Genomic DNA, 20,711 nt, shown 5'->3' on the forward strand with positions numbered 1-20,711 from the left:
CAACTTCAAAAGAGCTTAGGAGAAAAGAATTTTAAATAAGTAATTTGGAGTACTGTTCATTTGGTGAAAGGACATTATTTAAAAACAACAACAACAAGGATCCTATAAAATTATTCTGGTTTTCAGCTAAGGATTTCACAAAACCAAAAGTATCAACAATTGTGCACATGGAATGACAAGTCAGTAAAAGCAGAGACTGAACTAAAGAAGAAATATCCCATTAAGTAAAGGGGTAAAATGTCTCCTTGAACACACTTATGGCATTTTTCTTCTTTAGTTGAGTCTGGAGGCAATATTTGCTACACTGGAAGTTTCCCAAAAGCCGTTAAATGGAGAGACGGTCATCCTCAGCTGATGTCCTCTCAGTACCAACAACTACTATGGTTCAATTCATCCACATAGTCTAAGTTTGGGGTAGATATTGTTGTTTAAATGTTTATGGAGATTCTCAATCATCCAGGTCATGCTTGTCCCAAAGAGGTCCTTTTCCAAAAGGCAACTCGACTTTTTTGGGGGGTGGGGGTTTCTTTAAAAATGTTTCACTTCTCATCCAAGAAGCTTCTTCAGTTCTAACTGGTTGGGGAATGGAAGGATTTATATTATTTGCAGTCATCTGGTTATTAACACACTTCCTTTTGTTTGAAACAGGAGTCAAAAAAGCCATCTATGTCAAAATTGAACAGTCCTCTCTCAACAGAGGGGAAGAAATAAGACACCAACTATCTCTTTTTTACAATCCAGGACTTTCAGTCGTCCCAAGAATGTTCCACACCCGTTTGTATTCTAATTTAGGTGACTCTGAGGATACAGATTAAACCCCCAAGGGGCCTCCATAACTCTGGAGAGCTTAGAGATCCTCAAACTGCTAATGACCAGAAGACCATAAAGAATATAAATCCTTCCATTCCTCACCAGTCAGAACTGAAGAAGTATCTTGGAAGATAAGCAAATGGTTATCAAAGAAAAAAAACACCCCAAGATAGTCCAGTTGCCTTTGGAAAACGCACCTTTGGGATATTCATTGTCTAATTAAGAGAAAGCAAAAGCAAATATCAAGACCTATCCCTTTTATTCCTCTCAAGAGTTAACCTGACAAACAAAAAGAAAAAGCTCTTACAGGACACGTAAGCTTTTGAGTCCCTTAAACACTCCTTCGGCAATGTGACTGACAGAGTTGTGACTCAAGTGAAGGATCTCCAGGCTTCCCAGATCTGCTAAACTTCCTTTATCCAGTCTGGTTAAGTTGTTAAATGACAAGGACCTGAGGGGAAAAAAAGCAAAATTTCAGTGTAAAACATTTATTTTTTTCTTCTTGATGATAACTCTACTGGATAGTTCCTTTGTCCTGAAAATAATTTAGTTCATGAATATCCTAAATGTCTTTTCTGTGGAAAGAGGGTCAAGAATATCCAAGTCAGATAAAGTATTTACTGTATGGGCAAAATAAAGCCAGAAGCTAACTCATTTAACTTTTACATATGGCTTTAACCCAAAAGCTCCTTCAGGTTCTCAGAATTTATTCATACAGTTAAGCCCAATTATTCCATCTAGTCATTGGCAAAGTCAAAGTGTATTTGCTTTCAGAGTGAGTTATCTTCAAGCTAACTTCAAGATCTTGGTTATATTACGGTACAGCAATCCTGATAAATCATTGAAATAATTGTCCACATTTCTTTGAACCAAGGAAACAGATATCCATATATCCTTCTAGCAGTTTGGAAGGTTATTAAGACTTGGCTTTTTACTATGATGCTGGGATAGGATTATATAAGCAGATAGTATGGAAGGAAGGTGGCCGAGCCTGCAGTGAGGCATCCTAGGGGGACAATCGTGACAATTGTTTACTGTTTTGTGATTGCTTGATTTACTGAGTTAATTGTTGTAAGCCACCAAGTGTTGCTCAAGATGGGCAGCCATATAAATCTTTTATAAACATATACCCCAAAACTCCAGATTCAGTCATGAAACTTAGGCAATGCCTAAGAACTGGAAGGATTGCAAAGCAGGGGCTGTCTCTCTGCCATCTGATCTCAGTCATAATAAATGGTCAGCTCCAAAATATCAGGAGACTATGGTTTCCCACTAACTGAACTTCTTACGCAAGTTGCTGTCTCCTTTTCCTAATTTTCTTCTTTCATGCATCAGAATAGCAACATTTGGGGGAAATCCCTCAGATTGCCTTGCATCGTACAGAGGCTCAAAACTCCCTATCCCTGACTACAATAAAGACTGATTTGACTTTCCAGTTCCCTTACCCCCTTCCCCTTAAAAGTTCTCCGACTTCCTCCATCCACAGCAAATAAAAGATAGAACAAAAATGTGGACCCCGTGCAATCCAGGCATGCTCCAAAGGCTGTGAATTCAAAAGTAGGAAGCTCAGTGAGGTCCATGAATTATGTACCTACGGCTTCAGCAGAGGGTTGAGTTGCATTTTAGTCTGGGAGCAACTTCTCTTCAAATAAGCCAACCTAAAATAGCAATGTTTTATATATACACCCTGGCGTTTGTTTTTGTAGTTTTGAGACAAAATCTACAAAAGAAATTCCGGGAGGAGAGTGAGGCAAAAGTGTCAACAATTTCTTCTATCCAGCTTTAATAATACAGGTAGCTCTCAATTTACCACCACAACTGAGCTCAAAATTTCTGTTGCTCGGCAAGACAGTTGCTAAGTAAATTTTGCCCCATTTTACGATCTTTCTTGGCACAGTTGATAAGTGAATGACTGCAATTGTTAAGTTAGTAACACAGTTGTTAATTGAGTCTGGCTTCCCCACTGACTGCTTGTTAGGAGGTCCCGAAAGGTGATCACATAAATTCCGAACATTGCAACCGTCATAAATATGAGGCAGATAGTGTCTGAATTTTGATCCTGTGACCATGGGGATGCTGCAATGGGTTGTAAGTGTGAAAAACAGTCGTAAGTCACTCTTTTCAATGCCACTGCAACTTCAAACGGCCACTAAACAAACAATTGTTAAGTCAAGGACTGCCTATGCTGAAGTGTGGGATATAATAGTTAATGACATCTGCCAAAACCAGGACAGTTAGGACAGAAACATTCCTAAGTAAAAAGGGTATTATTTCCTTCGCAAACAAGTGGCATGCTTTTTGCAAACGTGCACAGAGATAGTAACTAAGGAGCCATGGAAGAAAGCATTTGGAAAAGCTTTCCAAAAGGCAAGGAACAACATAAATTAATTCCCAAGGAGACTGTGGTGTCAAATTATGAAGAGATGGCAACCAGTCAACATTATTTCCTCACCTGTGATGAAAGAATTTTTCAAAGGGGGAACGGAGGGGGTTACACAGAAGAAATCCAATGCTAGCAGATAGTGCTAAGCACAACTGTTAAAAAAACTCTTATAGTTGGCAGCAGGTGTTTTTTTTTTTTTTTGTCAGAACTGTAGAGGCACGTTTCTTTTTTGACGTCAACTAGAATTAGCCAAGAGCAAAATTCAAAATAAAGCTTTGTAGTATCCCTCTGCAATCAGCCAGAAAGAGGAATGTATTCGCTCACATTTTGTACCTCTTGACAGCCTGAATAAGGGAATATGTAGATTTACCAAAAACACATTTTCATTTCAGATTTAGAAAGAAAAACCTCTCCCTTAAGGGATTTGTGAAGCTCCTTGTATTCTGGATAAATCCACAACACCTGTGTCCCTTGAATGACTGAATGTGTATCCTTAAAAGACATTTGCAATAACTTTCTTAATATTCTTTATCTGGATATTTGGATAAAACTAAAACAGACATTAACAAGGGAAGCAAACAAAGTGTCAAACCCTTGGGTTAAAGAAAAATCTCAAAGACCTCTAGGGACATCAATTGATGTTCTTCATAGCATCACAGACATTTTTTAAAAAAACATATATGCATGTACAAATGTATAGACGTGTGCATGCATGCATACATTCAGTCCATTCAGTGTTTTATAAATATTTGAAATTAAAATAATTATAATTAAAATATACAAATCGACCAAGCACAGTTAGATGGTGGAGAAAAGTTTTAAAAGTATCAAATAAGTAATTGTTTCATATTTATCTAGGTTCATAAAAAGTCTTTTTAAGAGAGGTTAGGGACAGATAAGGCTTGCTAGCGATGGAAACTAATATATGGATGCTGACTGTTGAAAATAATTTATCTAGCTGAAACAAATTTCTTTGATAGAAGTGGTATTTGAAGAAAAGATACAGCCAATAACTTCATAGTTACTGATAGTTACTGTGGAAGAAAGAGTGCCTTAATATACGCTAGTCCCAAATTTTCTAAATTAAAAACTAGCATTTTAAAAGAGGGAGAAATAATTACATTCTACAAAACCTGAATCTTCTAAAAACTTTTCTTTCTTAAAGCACTGCCTACACATATAGCAGTGCCAGAGTATCTATTTTTATTATCAACTGTTGCCTCCCAAATTAGCTAACTCACAGTTCGTTCAGCTTTTGGCAGAAGTTCCATCCAGCGGGATTGATACTGGATATCAGGTTGTTACTCAGATGAAATTGTTGAAGGGACACCAGGCCATACAGGGAACCACCGTTCACTTCTGTGAGGACATTGTGCTCCAGGTGCCTACATGAAAGACCAAGTTGGACATTTTAAATGGCACGCAAATTTGTACCCGACATTGATTTTTACTACAAAATTCCCCAAATCTGCAATTTCTTTATCTAATGAAGAAGGAAAAAAAAAACCATAATCCAAATAACATGCTTATTTGACTTCTGGGATTATAGCTGACATGAAATTCCTTGCATGGTGTTCCAACACCCTAACATTGTTATTGATAAAAGGAAAGCCACCTCCAAGTCAAACTTGACCCTTGTTGACTGCATGGAAATATTCATATGGTTCTTTTGGCAATGAAACAAAAGTGCTTTGCTGGTGCCTGTTTCTGGGATGTTTTTTGTAGTTTTACAGTATAACCTAAGGACCTCCTTCCTTCCTTCCTTCCTCCCTCCCTCCCTCCCTCCCTCTTCACTCACTCACTCACTCACTCACTCACTGATTCTGAGTTCCACTCAGTGCTGCCCCTATCATAAGCCCTGTTACTAAATCAAACTTCTAAACAAGGGGTATATAATCTTTTTACACTCTAAGTCTGTACTGGAAAAGGTCTTCAGGACTAGGAGGCAACATAACCTTGATTTAAAGGAATTTAAATGAACTAAATGTAGGTAATACCATTACTGTCCATGTATTTAATGATTTCCTCTTCCTTTATATTAAGAGCCACCATGCAGAAGTAGCCCTTGGAAGGACTCGAAAATTACAACCAAGCTTTGGAGAGAGTGCAAATATGGCTTTGGGCCATAAATTGAGTACCTTTACACAAATAACAGCAAAAGTATATATGCTCTCCCAGAAGTGATTCCACTTCATTATTTATTTATTTATTTATGAGACTTATATACCGCTTTAAGTGCAAGCACTCTCTAAGCGGTGTACACCAGTAAGCAATGTATATATATATTTACATTGCCCCCAACAATCTGGGTCCTCATTTTACCTACCTCGGAAGAATGGAAGGCTGAGTCAACCTTGAGCCAGTGAGATTTGAACCGCTGACCTGCTGAACACAGTCAGCTAAAGTGGCCTGCAGTACTGCAGTACTGCACTCTAACTGCTGCGCCACCTCGGCTCATTCAAAAGGATTGCCCAAAAGCAGATGTTTCAGGCACCAAAAATCACATGTCTGCAGTCGTGCTGTGATGTGGGAGGATGACTTCCTTGGCATCCAAAGAAAATGTCAAAAGAAATACAGTATTCCTTAAAATCTATTAACATAACTATTGACTTACAGAACCTCCATTTTGGCCAGACCCCAGAAAGCTCCGTCCGTCAACTTGCTTATATTGTTGCGCTGCAGCTTCAAAACTTCTAAACTGTCCAGTCCATGAAATGTCAACCCTTCTATCAAACGAATACGATTCCGGTTTAACTCTCTGAAAATGACCAACAGCACAGAAGGATGTTAACTCAAGTCTTTCTCAATGCAACAGCCAGGCATAGGTAAATGAGAAACAGAGTGGCACCTCCTTACATTAGACCCATTTTCTGTCAAAATGTATACATTCTACTTATATATAAAATACATTCTACAGTATTTTGTTTGTAAAAATTACATGCTTTAGAATGCAATGGGATTCCTTTAGTGACCTTGTAAAAATATCAAAGTTTTCAACCATAAGATTTTTAACCACAAACAGAAGGCAATATATATTGTATTTCTTCCTAATATAAACGTAATTGTACGCTATTAACATTTATTTCTTGTAGAAAATGGTTCAAAATCTTGCTATTTATTAAATTCTTTGTATACGTATAGAAGAAATCAATCTAATTTACTTCAGGCTGATTAGAATAAAAATGGTTTGTCTGGAACAATGAATGGTTTATGTAGTCTAGGCATGTCAAACTCGCGACGTCACGTGACATCACGCAACGTATCGGGCCGGTTTTGCCATTGCTGGCAATGGGGTGGGCGCGGCCTTCCACGTGATGTGTGCAGCCCGCAGACCGGCAGTTTGACACCCTAGATGTAGTCCATAAGTATTTGGTACACAAGGCCAGATTTCTACCTCCCAAAACCTCATCTGAGTAATCCAGTGGGTAGAGATTATTCGTACTATAGCCTAAAAAAATCTGGAAGACCACAGGATTTCCACCTCTGCCATTTATTTCAATTATAAGCAAAAGCATAAATTTGAATTTTTGAAAACAAAAAAAAGAATATGTGAGTCATCTGAACAGAAAAAGTAATCTGATTACAAAAAAACAGGAAAAAATAAAAGAATATTAAATTAACCACAAAAGCCAAATGGGCCCAAACGCTATTAATTTGATTTTAAAAAGGAAGGGGAATATACTTCCTTGCTTATTTCAGTTTTAAAAATTTCCCTTATTTTTTTTTTACAGGTAGTCCTTAAATTATGACCATTTGTCCAGTGACTGTTCAAAGCTGTAGCCAAATGAACAAAATTCAGCACATACTTCTGACTGGTTCCAGCATCCCAAAGTCATGTGATTGACATTTCTAACCTTTTCTGCCAGCTTCCCACAAAGTCAATAGGGACGCTGGCAGGGAAGGTCACAGGTTGCTTGGTACACTTCCCTTCTTTGTTGGCTTTTCTTTGTTTGCACACCCTGCACCCTCCTTTCCCCTGTGCTTGCTAGTCCCTACCTGTTCCCTCCTTTCCTGGTTTCCCTGTGTTCACATACATGCACACATCCACCAGTACTTTCCTTCCCTGGGCTTGCTTGCATTCACATACACACACACAATACCAGTCCCCTTCTTCTCTGAACCTCTCTGGACTTGCACACAGGGACACACCCACCAGCGTCCTCTTTTCCTGGCCTCCCTGAAATCACGTCACACACACAAGCATGCGCGCAACTTGCACTGGGCTTCCCAAGACACATCCCTTTGTGACAATCCTGCATTCCTTGCCTGAGACTCCCTCCACTTCTCACTTAATGACCCACATGTCTTTGGGTTATGACGACAACTAGGACTGCCTGGATTGCTGTTGCTAAGCGATGTATTCACATGATGTTGTATTTTATGACTGCGTCACTTAGCAATGGCAATATTTATCCCAGTTGTCATTGTAACTCGAGGACTACCTGTATTATTACATGAAATCTTACACTAACTATGCTGAATCTACCCTTTGAGTTGGGTTCCAAACTTCAAGAAAGTAGCAAGCAAATGTTGATGCCAAAGGTCAATTATATGTACATAAAGCACTGTCACAGATGCAGATCAAATGCAACCTACACTGTACCTTGGACAAACAAACAACAACATGTGCGCTAACCATCAAAAGCACTCTTTGTCTACCTAAATGTCAACTCTACAATCTTTCTTCCCTGCAGTTTGAACATCGCACGTGAAAACAGGGTTTAAGAAAGCCCTCTTAATCCTGCTTTTTTCTCTCAATTGTGTGCCCACAAAATAGAAGTACAAACCAGAAAGTGAAAGCCAGCCTCTTGACATAAGGAAGAAAATTTATCACATGTATTTTAGTTAATGAATACTCAGATATTTTCCTTCCTTTCTTTTGGTCCTATTAAGAATGTAAGCTGAAAAATCAATCCTGGGTGGAGCCACACCCAATTTTTTATTTACTTCATTCACGTCACAAAAGACCACTAGGATATGTTTTAATCAACATTTCACACATGCAGGCTGAAGGATTGTGCTTGGTGAGGTGTCCTTAGGGAGCTCAAGCTTGGCAAGTTATAATTAAACTGCACATTTCTACTCACAGTTGTGTTAGATGGGGCAGTTTGAATGCTTTGACGGGAAGTTGAACAATTCTGTTTTTGTTCAGGCGAAGTGTCAGCAGGGATCGTGACAAGCTGTTAAAAGCCTTGGTGTCTAGGATGCTGATCTTGTTGTTCCCCAGGTAGCTGCAATAATTTATAACAGAACATTCAAAATGGTTGTGTTGGAGGTCTTGATTAATCCTTCTTTATCTGAGCAGGTGGTGACATCAGACATGCTGTTTTCAGAAACCAAATGTCTCCCTGCTCTAACAACAATCAAGCCATTTTGCACAATTTATAGGCAGGTGGTGATTAAAAGATTCCTCCGATCTGAAGCACTTCCAGTCTCCTTCCCCTCTTCAAATGCCTTTTGATGAACTAAAGCTTCCAGAATTGTATCCTCTTTTTCTTGCTTTGAATTCTGGAGCAGTAGTCCAGATGAGAAAGGATGTCCATACAGGAATCAAAGCCAAACCAAAAGTAGAACCAACACACATTGTCTACCAGTAAGTTTAATAATCATTGGAAAAGACCCTGATGTTGGGAAAGATTGATGGCCAAAGGAGAAGGGGATGGCAGAGGATGAGATGGTTAGATAATGTCATTGATGCAATGAACATTAAGTTTCACAAATTCCAGAAGACAGTGGAGGACAGAGGGGCTTGGTGTGCTGTGGGCCATGGGGTTACTAAAAATCGGACATGACTTAGCCACTGAACAACAACTAAGTATAATAAAGCATAGTGAAAGTAGGACAACTGCATTCCACGTAGATTAAACATTGCCTTCTGAAGAAATTAGTTTCAATTACATTAGCCATCCTTAAAATGGGAATGACAGCGTCTTCATTCACAGGGATGTGAAAGAACAGCAAGTCTAGTGAGATAATAAATTCTTTGTCTATTTAACCAGAATTCCAAAATCTATCAAACAGATCTGAACACAGAGTAATGGATGAAGTATGATGAGCAACAATGATGTAAAATAATAGTACAAGAGGAAAAGCCAATGGCATACAGCCAGCCACAATCTTTATAAAGACAACATTCTTAAATTAAGAGAGCTGGGATTGTTAATTGCAATAAATCTAGTGATCTACTAATCATCCGTATTTCCAGTCCCTCAAACTATTCAAATGTTTTGATTTTTATAACTGGCTTATCTATGAGTGATACATTTAATAGTATTTGAAGGTTGTCTTATCCATTGATGGGTTTATCCAGAAATATATATGGGTCCTTTAAAAAAGTATTGCTATATATACTTGCAGATAAGGCCATACTTTCAGATAAACTATCATCCAAACTCAGTTTTGGAGGGAGTAGTTTAGAACCTAAAATTCTCAACTTATCTATAAGTTTATTTTCCCTCTCTCTCTCCCTCCCTCTCTCTCTCTCTCCCTCCCTCTCCCTCTCTCTTACACTCTCACTCTTCATTTTCATTTATTACAGTACCATTCAACTGCTATACAGCTGAAAATAATTGATGAAGGAATGAAGCAAAGGGCAAAGTTTTTCTTCTTTACTGGTGGGAATTTTGGCTCCCATATTTTGTCTCAACCATTTTGAATGTAAAGAAAGACAGCACAGAAACAGTTCCACTGTATATCCCGCCCCCACTGGTTAATGATCAATTCTGACATGTTGTTGCATCAGAAATCAGAGGACGTGATTCTTCATTTTAAAAAATGTATTCATCATAATGGACATATATAGCATTATGAAATGTTCAGCATTAGCATTTTAATTCTAATTCAAAGTAATTAGGGAAAATAAGAAAGACATTTTAATTTAAAAACCTGATGAAAGAATTTCATCTATTCATTATTTGTGGTAGGTATATATGACAGAATATAATTGAACTTAGTGTTCTTTGCACTTTCACTACTCACACTTCTCATATCAGCTACTGTAAGAGGCCATGAAAAAAAAAAGATGGCCAGAAAAACTCAGTTTCCATATCAGCTCAATAGGAAGAGGCAGAAGTTGATGACAGAGAGCAAAAACCAAGTATCCCTGTTCCATTCCTTCCATAAGCATAACATGACCAATGAAAGAACTGGATACTAGAGATGATATACATATAAGAGATGCAAATGAACAGCACTCATTTGAGTTTTAACCGTATTATAATCGGTAACCCTTTTTTAAAAGATCAAAGTAACCTGAAAGTCAGTTGTTCTTGTATAAATGAATACTTTTCCATAAAACATTTTAAAAAGAAAGAAAGCTTACAGATCCTTTATGGGAAGCCCCACCGGGAAACAGCCACTTTGGATTTCTGTGATGTTATTTGAGCTGAGGTCTAATGTTTCCAGGGAAACATAGGGCTCCAACTGGCTGGCTTCGATGCCGTGGATTCGGTTGCGATTCCTGCCACACAGAATGGAGAAAAGTCAGACATAAACTCACTTTTTGCCCTTTTGGGTTAGAATTTAAAAGTACATCCATACAGCAAGACACAGGTCATTGTAACTGATCTGGCACTTTCATCGGATGGAGTAAGGGAGTACAGCTGAATTTAGAATGGGAAGATAAAACGTGTTATTAGAATGACAGAAATTGATGTAGAAGCAAAATACTATGGAAAATATCCAGTGGAAAAAAAGACCACTTTGAAGCTATAAGTTTAAGACCATGATCTACTGACTATGCTATTCTTTATTTAACCATCATTTGTTGAGTAAACAATGACTGGCTGAGTCTACATTTGGTGCTTATCCATAAACTATGTCTGATCTACTGTGGCTAGATTCACACATCACATTCTGACAAAACCAAAGCCCATTATGACTTAGCACCATGTATGAAGCTAGCCAAGAGACCCTGTTCTGCACTACATAAGAAATAACTGCACGCAGAATGGAAATCTGTCTAAAATCTGTATTCCTGAGGTACGTTTAAGTTGACCAAGATTGCAGTCACAGGCTACCTCAATAGCTGAGATTATAGATTAAGCAAAATCAATTATGCAGGTTATCATTATATTACTGAGTAAACATGTGAGACCTCTATTGGGCAACCCTGAGAGGGAAGGGCTAATCTACAGGTGGATATTCTTTGGGAGTACAATTAAGTCTCCCAGTTTGCCAGAGAAGCCAATATTTTTTTATGAATGAAAACAAATATATGTACCACAGGATAATGTTGCAGGATCCAATCTGGGTCAGTCACTGGGACTGACTGAGGTTTAGACTTCCGAGCTTTTTGGACTCTTGCTGGACCCCATCGTCAGGGAACTTCTCTCTAGCAGAGAGTGTGCCAGAAAGAGCACACATTCTGCTAGAGAGAAGTTTCCTGAGGATGGGCTCCAGTATGAGTCCAAAAGCTCGAAATAACTAAACCCCTGGTCCCAGTGACTGACCCAGATTGAATCCTCCAATATTTTCTGCCTTTCCCCCTTTTTTTCAAGGAGGAAATGGGAATGTATAGCTGGATACATATTTCTTACCCCTATGCAAAGCAGAACTAAGCCCTCCATTCTCTTCTCTGAATAAAACAAGAGAGAGAGTAGAACATTAGATAACTAATGAGACAAGGAGTTTCATCCTTGATCTTACAGAGAGGGCCTATGAGTTTCTTCAGTCAAGTTTAAGTTGCCTCAGAAACTGAATGTGGTCGGTTTCCAAAACTGATGAACCTTTCTATGAATTGCATTAACATTTGCAATTTACACACAGGCAGGAGGTAAAGTGTTGATGTTCGTCTGCAGCGCGGATGGCGTGAGAAATGATAGAGTAAAACAGGTGGTGCTACTTCAAACAATCCTGGCTTTCCTAGGAATACTGAAGTATGCTTTAGAAAGTAAGATTATATCTTAATCCTGACGAGGAGGCTGTGCTAAGTATCTGTGTGAATATTTATTGGAAAGTCTTTCAGCAAGTAACATTACCTGGGAGGAAGAAGACTAACCTGAACATAGAGATGATTAGGCTCCTCCATAATGGAGGTTATTTCTGAAGAATGGGAAAGCAAGATGAAACCATACAGTTAACCTTCATCAGGATCACCTTACAGTATTAGTCAGTGGGTTTTTTTTTTAAAGTTAAGTCTTAACAGAGCAAAACTCCACCTGCTGCAAGCAACAAAACCAAGCTTCAAATAACCAGAGAACTCAGACAAACATTATTTTAATTCTAATACAATAATTTTCAGATCTATAGTTCTTCTTTGTATCATACAGTTTATCAATTAAATTTTCAACCAACACTGTATACACATTCATGTCCCAAGAAACACATCACCACAAACATTCTTACATATTTTCTATATGTTCATCACACAATCAATAGGACATTATACTTCCCCAATTTTGCATTATTCACTACTTATTTCACTGTACTCAGTCATCCTTATGGTGCTTTATTTCTATCACATATTGCTCTTAACAGCAATCCACAGTCAAACTTTAATTTTACATTTGTTCACTTTGTTCACATGAGTTGTCGTTAAGCCCACAAAACATAACACTCTGTCTCCTTTCACACATTTCTTAATGAACAGCTAAACAATAGAAATCTGATCCACAACCCCATACTGAGCAGACAGCCACACTCTACTTTAAAATTTTTGTTCACCATTGTCTTTCACACTTTTTCAGTAAAAACTTTGACACACACAAAATAAACATTCTCGTCCACATACCACAACACGATGGTGCATGTTATATACTGAACATATGCAGGATTCAATGGTCAAAACACTGAGAAATCTAGGACAATAACACATGTAGCAGGCAAGAACTCTTATAAATAATCTTATACTTGATCAAAAAGTCTGCAATTTATTGCCCCAAACAACAGATTGCTTGTCCCCAGAGTGAGCAGCCACATACCGACCAAATTTTATGAGCAAGAAACAATTGGTTTTACTCTGATGATAGAATGATCTTTGATCCATCATAAGATTATGCCAGTGGACTGGGAAGAAGAAAGGTTCTTCACAAGTGTGGGGGAGGGGAGGGGAGAGGGAGAGAGAAAAGAAAATTTGTGCCTCTTCCTAGTTTGGAAGGTCTTTCACTCACCTTTATTATTTCAGTCAGTCATTTCTGCTCTATTCACCTCAAGACTTGTCTACTGCAGTGTGCTATACATAGGGCTACCGCAGCAATCAGAAACTTCAACTAATCCACAATACAGTGATGCAGAATTGTAGACAGAGAAGGACATGCCACATTTTCATGAGATCTCTACCCCAGAAGCTGCACTGGTTACCAGTATGCTTCTGGATGTGATACAAGGCTATTAATTATAAAGCTTTACCTGGCATAGGGCCAGTTTATTTGAGAAATTATCTGTCCCCATGTTTTTTGCCTAGCCAGCATGAGCCAACAAAATTGACACAATGAAGGTCCCTTGGATTACATAGTGCCATCTATCAGGATCCAAAAAGTGTGCCTTCTCTGTTGTGGTGCCTGCCCTCTGGAATAAGATCCTCCCTGAAACCCATCTAGCCCCACCCTGCTGATATTCTGTAAACCAATTTTTTTCTTAATTTTATTTAATTCCCACCTTCATTATTTTTATAAATAACTCAAGGTGATGAACGCGCAAAATACTCCTTCCTCCTCCTATTTCAAACATTGTGAGGTAGACTGGGCTGAGAGAGAATGATTGGCCCAAAGTCACGCATATGGTTTTCATGCCTAAGGCAGCACTAGAACTCACAGTCTCCTGGCTTATTTAACCACTAGACTAGGGGTAGGCAACCTTGGCTCTTTTATGCCTCGTGGGCTTCAACTCCCAAAATGCTGGCTCAGGAATTCTACGAGTTGAAGTCCACGAGTCATAAAAGAGCCAAGGTTGCCTACCCCTGCACTAGACCAAACTGGTTCTTTGCGATGAAGATTTGGTTGTCCTCCCAGGCCTTGAGTTGAGATGAGTTTGGCCCCTTGTTGGATGTTTCTTTGTCTATGGCTGTCCAGATTGACTGGATCCCATCTTGTTCTGTTTTGTATTTGGGTTTTTTTTATGATGTATTATATTGAGAATCAGTTGGAGTTGATCAGTGACTACCTAAATTAATTAATTAAATGAGTAAAATCTACTATGGGGAACTTGGATTTCCTAACATAATTTACTGGTAGCCAGAGGAAGGTGATACTAGCACAGCTCTTTTGGAGATTTTATAGGAAATACACATATTTTCCATCCAAAGCATTTCAAATGCATGCAAACATGGTACATACGATAGGTTAATGCTTGCATTCTGACAAAGATCTCAGAATTTATACCTGGAACTCCCAGATCCAGGGCTAAAAGACCAGGAAAGCAATCTATTCACTTTCTTCAAACTCCAATGCCATTCAAATAGCCCAGATGGAATCGTAATGACCAATGATATGCCTTGAGAGATTCAGACATTTCAAAAGAAGAAGAAAATTGGCCATAACGAGTCAAGGATAAAACAAGCATTTTAACTTCACGCTTACTTTTGCCATAATTTGTCTTGAAATGCAGGCCACCCTATACATGTTTCCTGTGCATTGTAATAATGGGTCATGGTAATGAATATGTATTACATTGTATTGCTCCACACATGATTTCCAGCAAAACAAGGGAAAGTCCATCCTTTGAATCATGCCCTTTGTTTTTATTAATACCTCTGCTATCCTATATTTCCCAAGGAAATTGCAAAGACTGGTTGCAATGTGTTCATCAGGCAGGAATGACTGACTATCCATAAAAGCACATCGTACTTTTCTAAGAGGCCACTGAATCACAAGCTCCAAAGGAACATCTGGTAGATTCTTAAAACTGTTGCCAAAGCTGTTCAGGTACAGCTCAAATGAGCAAAACATGTACTCCTAATACGCAACATAAACTGTATGCACCAACATTTTAATTAGTAGCAGCACTGGCCCTGGAGTAAGATGATGGGTTTGCTTGGACACACAAAGGAGTGAAGAAAGCCAAATCCCCTGCTTGGATTTCCTATCTGCAGGAATTTATGGAGGTTTTATTTCCCTGAAATGAAGACTGGCTGCACAGAAGTACAACCACTAATCATCACAAGATAAATGTTAAGCAGTGGAGTTTAAAACTCTTAAGGAAAAAGTACCACAGGTCTGCAGATAAACTAGGGCCAGGGTACGTAACATTATTTGTTTGTATTTATATAACTTTACTACTATTACTTATTACTTAAAGCTATCTGAAAACAGAGTGTCCTTTCAAGCTGTTGGTAACATCAGTGAATAGCTGGGTGACTTTGGGCCAGTCACTCTCTCCTAGCCCAATTCACCTCACAGGGTTGTTAGTGTGGAGAAAATAGGAGGAAGATGGGTTGGATGTTCGCTAACTTGAGTTATTTGTCAAAATAATAAAGGCAGGAAATAAATAAATAAATAAATAAATATTCAACAAGACAAACTACAAAGTATAAATAACAGCATATACTATAGAAAAGCACAGAGGGAATCGCTTTTGGGAAAAAACAGAGATGATAACCTGAGGTAGAATTTTAATATCATTCTTATATTTTATAGGCATAAAAATCTACTGTTTCTCATCTATATGACCCAGAGAAAGCATATTCAACAAAAACTCTGACCTATTATTATTATAGAAAATCATTCATGGTAGAAGATGAAGGGGATAGGATATACTGTATATTTTTAAAAGAGTGAACAATTCCTGAACAACAAAGATATTACCTAAGACTAACAAGCATTACTAATAGCATAGCAGAATCCAAACAAAAAACAAAACCCCAGTAATAAAAATGTTACTTTTAAATTGATACAAGAAATTTTTTAATTTTTGGAATTAAAAAAGTTACCCCTTTGAAAATAGATAAACTAGGGCCAGGGTACGTAACATTATTTGTTTGTATTTATATAACCACAACCTGTGAGTCCTGACCAATCATCTTTCTTGAGCAAGAAAAACAATGGTTCCGCTAAACTGAGGTACTTGAGACTCCACGGAAATGAAGGAAATGAACGTGTGGAGTCAGCAATAAGAAATGTGGTAAGTACTAACAGGAACAAGATGACTGAAAAATATTGATAGCCAAGAATATTGTGTACTTCCATTTCCTTTCATGTTAAAACTTCACAAACTTTATGCAAAGTTTCACAGAGCTAAATGACTCCAACTTTTCAGTTCAGAGGAATTTCCCTGGACAATATTTCTTATTGGATTGTTTGCACTGAATGTTTCTTGAGGTGATCATTCCAGTAATTAAATATATTATACTGTCCCCTTCATAAAACCGGATTCCTCTGTGGCTTTCAGCCTAAAGCAGATAGTTTGAGAACCCCTGCTTTAAGAAACATGAACCAACAATTGAGTCCCAACTACATTCTAAGCTAGAACTCAAAAACAGGAGCAAAGCAACTCTTCATTCTGATGTGTGTGTGTGTGTGTGTGTGTGTGTGCATGCACATGCATGGGGACACATACATCCCCTCATTCTTTATTTCAAGTATAATTTTTGCTGTACAACTTCTGTTTCTCTTGTCTGGCTAATTTATGGGTTTGGGTCTATATTCATATTACTCATAGATGTTCAACAGAATGTCTGGCTAAAATATTAACATACAGTTTGACATTTCTTATGAAAGTAAAAGAACTGTATGGATAAACGAGCTAAAACAAGTGACTGGCATTTCTCGGATGTATTTTGCTGCTTGTCCCCACCCCCAAAATCTTAAATTGCATCGTATATATAAAATAAAATCATATAACACTGTTTTTCTATTGACGAAGTATGATGTTCTTTTAAGGTTAGCACCTGGAATTTGAGGCTTTCTAACACAGTTGACCCTTATATTGACAAAGAACAAAAATTGTTTTGTTTTGACAATGACAAGAGTACAGAACAAAATCAGTTTCTATTTATTTATATAGCATCTTCCTCAGAGTAGACCTCTACAACTGTTACACTCTCTGCTCTCATAAGGTACACCTTTATTAATTGTCACAAATCCAATTAAGGGTCACTTTAATAGAGTTCATGGTGTTTAGAAGCACAATTCAGCCAGACAACTGACAATTATTTAGCATGTCCTCTGGAAGGCATAGAGGACAAAATAGCATCCCTAAGAAAATTCTACTCCCCAAATCTTATAATTAAGAAATGTATCCATCTGCTTGTTGATAACTGCACAAAAGTGATTTGGGAACCCATTATATCTGCCCTACTGTATTTCCATTCTTGACTTTGACAAAAGTAAACAGGTACTATTTCTAGCTGGGTCAATCTCACTTCAGGTCTATTACAAAGCTCCTGTTTATTTAATGTGTGGGCACAGATGCTGACTGATTACCTCACTCAGAGCTTACATCACCGTCAACTTCATCACAAGACAGACAAACACAGGAAGCCTCAGGTATCTTTCTCACTGGCTGGCAATCCATGTGTTTTTCTGGAGTTGAAGTCCCAACCCACTAGGCAGGCATCTGTGCTTATCCCAGTCATTTCCCCAGCCATGGTCTGACCAATATGATGTTTTAACAGCTGTTTGAAACCCTCAATTTTACTTTTTTAAAAAGAAACTACCATCCTAATGAAAGGAGCAGAGTGCAGAATCTCTTTGTGCTCAAAAAAATCCCCATCTAACTCTGTTCACTCCTTGTACGAGATTGTTTTAAGCCTGGTTAAATCATCATTAATGTTTAATATACAGCCCTGACTAAACGACCTTCCCAGAGGAAGCGTGACTAATTTTTCTTTGAACAATAGGCCATTACACATCAAATGCATCAATATAAATGATCAACTGCACTGCTTTTTTGAAATGGTTATTATTTATTTCTTCGATTTATGGCCTGACTTTCTGCAAAAGTATGGGGAGCAAAGTGGTTAAAAGAAAAAAAAAACTTACTAAAAAAATCCAAACACAAAACTAAAACTAAGAAACATCTTTGAAAGAAGTAAATTCTAAAGATCACAATTTCTGAACAGTTTAAAATGCTACATTGCAGATAGCCCATCTAGTTTGCCAAAAATTAAAATCCAGCCTCAATAATTATATATTTTTTTCTTTATAACAGTACAGCAGAAAAGAAGAGATGTTCTTCCCTATCAAAGTGCTCAATCACTGAGGATTCTCTCTTTTCTCTTCTTGCTAGACACACTTTCATTAGTGATTAGAAAGTGAATGACCCCTTTGCAAAGTCCAAACAGGCTTATAAGGTAGCTGTTGACATTGAAACAGTTATTTTCAACCATAGGTTTTAGCAAAAGGTACCTGTTTCACTCTTGTTACAAATCAGCATGAAAAGGTAGAACTTCACTGAAAGAAATCTCTAAAGATCTATGGAGAGATAAGCAGCTATAATCTGGGGGACCACCGGGGGGGGGGGGTGGGTGGGGGGGAGATGGAACCTGTTCTGAAAGAGAATAATTCCCACCTAGGGAAACTTTAGCTAAATGTTCCCTCCATTTCTAAGATTCCAACAATAAAAGAAAAAAGTCTAAGCAAAAATGCTATGCCTTAAGATCAAAATGCAACAGTCATAGATTAAATTCCTCTGAAGTAAATCAGTTGAACTCTTATAATTAATCTTAGCTTAACCAAAGTAATTGTTGTATCTTGCTTTAATGGCAACATGAAATGTAAAACAGAAAATGGATGGATTGATGCATAGATGGATGGACAGATGGACGGAAGTCAGACAGATAGACAAGCAATATATATATGCATACACACACACAGTACACACACACACAATGCAAAATAAATTGTATTAACCATGCTGCTTTTGAAAATTACAAGTACCAATACTAGCTATAAGGAAAAATTCCACAAATCCAGAATAAGATGCTTTTTAAGTAACCAGTTCAAGATCATAACTACCGTATATTCCGGCGTATAAGACGACTGGGCGTATAAAACTACCCCCAACTTTTGAGAAGATTTTCAGGGTTTAGAAAGTCGTCTTATACGCCGGAAAATACAGTACAATATTGAATTTCTGTTTATAGATGAGCACAATAGGAACTCCATTCCTTTGCTGCTAGAAAGCGAGTGTTGCCCACCACTGCTTCCCTAATGCTTCCTGAACTCAACTGGTATTTTTTTTCCCATATATTTTATTGATTTTTTAAAACATAAATCACTTAATAGTTGGTAAACAGTGGGTTTACATTTGTAAAGAAAAATCATTAACAATTGGTTTCTATAATCTATAATCCACATAGTACATTTAGTTGATTTCCCCTTTTCCCCAAAATGTCTTCTTTGCAAACCTTGAAATAATATAGTTCTTATTATTTTGATAAAATATATTTAATCTTTAAATATTCCATTTAATGTGCCTAGTCATCTAATCCTTTAGGTCTTATTCAAAACATTTTTTTTCTTTTTTATACATTATAATTTCCCTAAATTCAGACACATTTAATTATCTAAAACATTTCCTTCATCTAGGCCATTTCAGCAGCATTATATTACTTATATCAAGAAATAAAATAAAGGGGAGGGAGCATACAGTATTATTTAAGGAATTCATCTCTCTTAGAATGACATATGTATTCAGAATCTTTTCTTTAACCATATTCAAACAAATGTTTCTTTTTTAAATATTCTCTCTGATAGATCCCATCATCTATTTTCTTAATTTTCACTTTGATCTTTTTCCTTTGACCAGTATCTTTCTTAATCAATGTGATTTGCTGAATCAAAAAGTTTTTCCATATATTCACGACTGCTGCTATAGGTATAAGAAGTAAATCGAATGTTTCTTTTTTTTGTAGATGTAATGTCCTTAATTTATATAGCATACTGTTTTTTACTATTTAATTGCTTTTCCTGAAAAAGAATAAAGTGATGGGCGATGTAGAAAAATGGGATTTTTGTATGCTTTGTCCTGTTAGTGCTTATTTCTGTAAAAAAAAAAATAGGGCTGGCCACTAGGGGGCAGATTGGTTTTAAATTCAGAGAACAGCTACCCGTATATTCCGGCGTATAAGACGACCCCCGACTTTTGAGAAGATTTTCAGGGTTTAGAAAGTCGTCTTATACGCCGGAAAATACGGTACTGTATGTTTCTGCATGCTTAAAAACTCCTTATCAGGAAATGTAATGTTCAAAGCAAGGAGCAAGAACCACACCTACCTCTTGTGACACTTTAAGTGACATGCCAAAATAAACTAAACAATAGTTTTTTTTCAACTTGAGATTGATTTCTGCTGACTTTGCTAACATGTCCATAAAGTTTTCCAAGTTGCAGGATGAAAGTAGTCTGCTGCTGCTTTCCTTAAGGAAGCTTTTTCAACTTCCCATTCTAGTCTATAATCATGGATTTTCTTGTTGGTTTCCTATGCCAGTTCTCACCAGGTCAAGCACTGTTTAGTTTCTAAATTCAAATGAAATCAGACAAGTGTTGCCACCTATCAGCTAGGTGAGCAAGAGAAAGTGATAGATACACTTACTGAGGCCCAGTTGGTTCTCAAGTGGTGACAACTTTAGTAGGCCTTTCCTAA

General features: G+C 37.5%; 1 protein-coding gene across 2 annotated transcripts in view; it reads right to left on the minus strand.

Moving 5' to 3' along the window:
- The window catches only part of LRIG1 (leucine rich repeats and immunoglobulin like domains 1), a 137,905-nt gene that overhangs the window by 37,772 nt on the left and 79,422 nt on the right, over positions 1-20,711 (minus strand). For both annotated transcript variants that reach the window (XM_039328765.1, XM_039328764.1), the window contains exons 4-8: positions 10,515-10,652; positions 8,281-8,424; positions 5,808-5,951; positions 4,435-4,578; positions 1,118-1,261 (exon numbers count right to left, since the gene is read on the minus strand). In XM_039328765.1, the coding sequence (XP_039184699.1) occupies positions 1,118-1,261; positions 4,435-4,578; positions 5,808-5,951; positions 8,281-8,424; positions 10,515-10,652 (714 nt within the window). The remainder of the gene's footprint in view (positions 1-1,117; positions 1,262-4,434; positions 4,579-5,807; positions 5,952-8,280; positions 8,425-10,514; positions 10,653-20,711) is intronic.

Source organism: Crotalus tigris, unplaced genomic scaffold (genome assembly GCF_016545835.1).
Source record: "Crotalus tigris isolate CLP2741 ecotype Arizona unplaced genomic scaffold, ASM1654583v1 scf7180000024383.4638030, whole genome shotgun sequence".
Taxonomy (NCBI): Eukaryota; Metazoa; Chordata; class Lepidosauria; order Squamata; family Viperidae; genus Crotalus; species Crotalus tigris.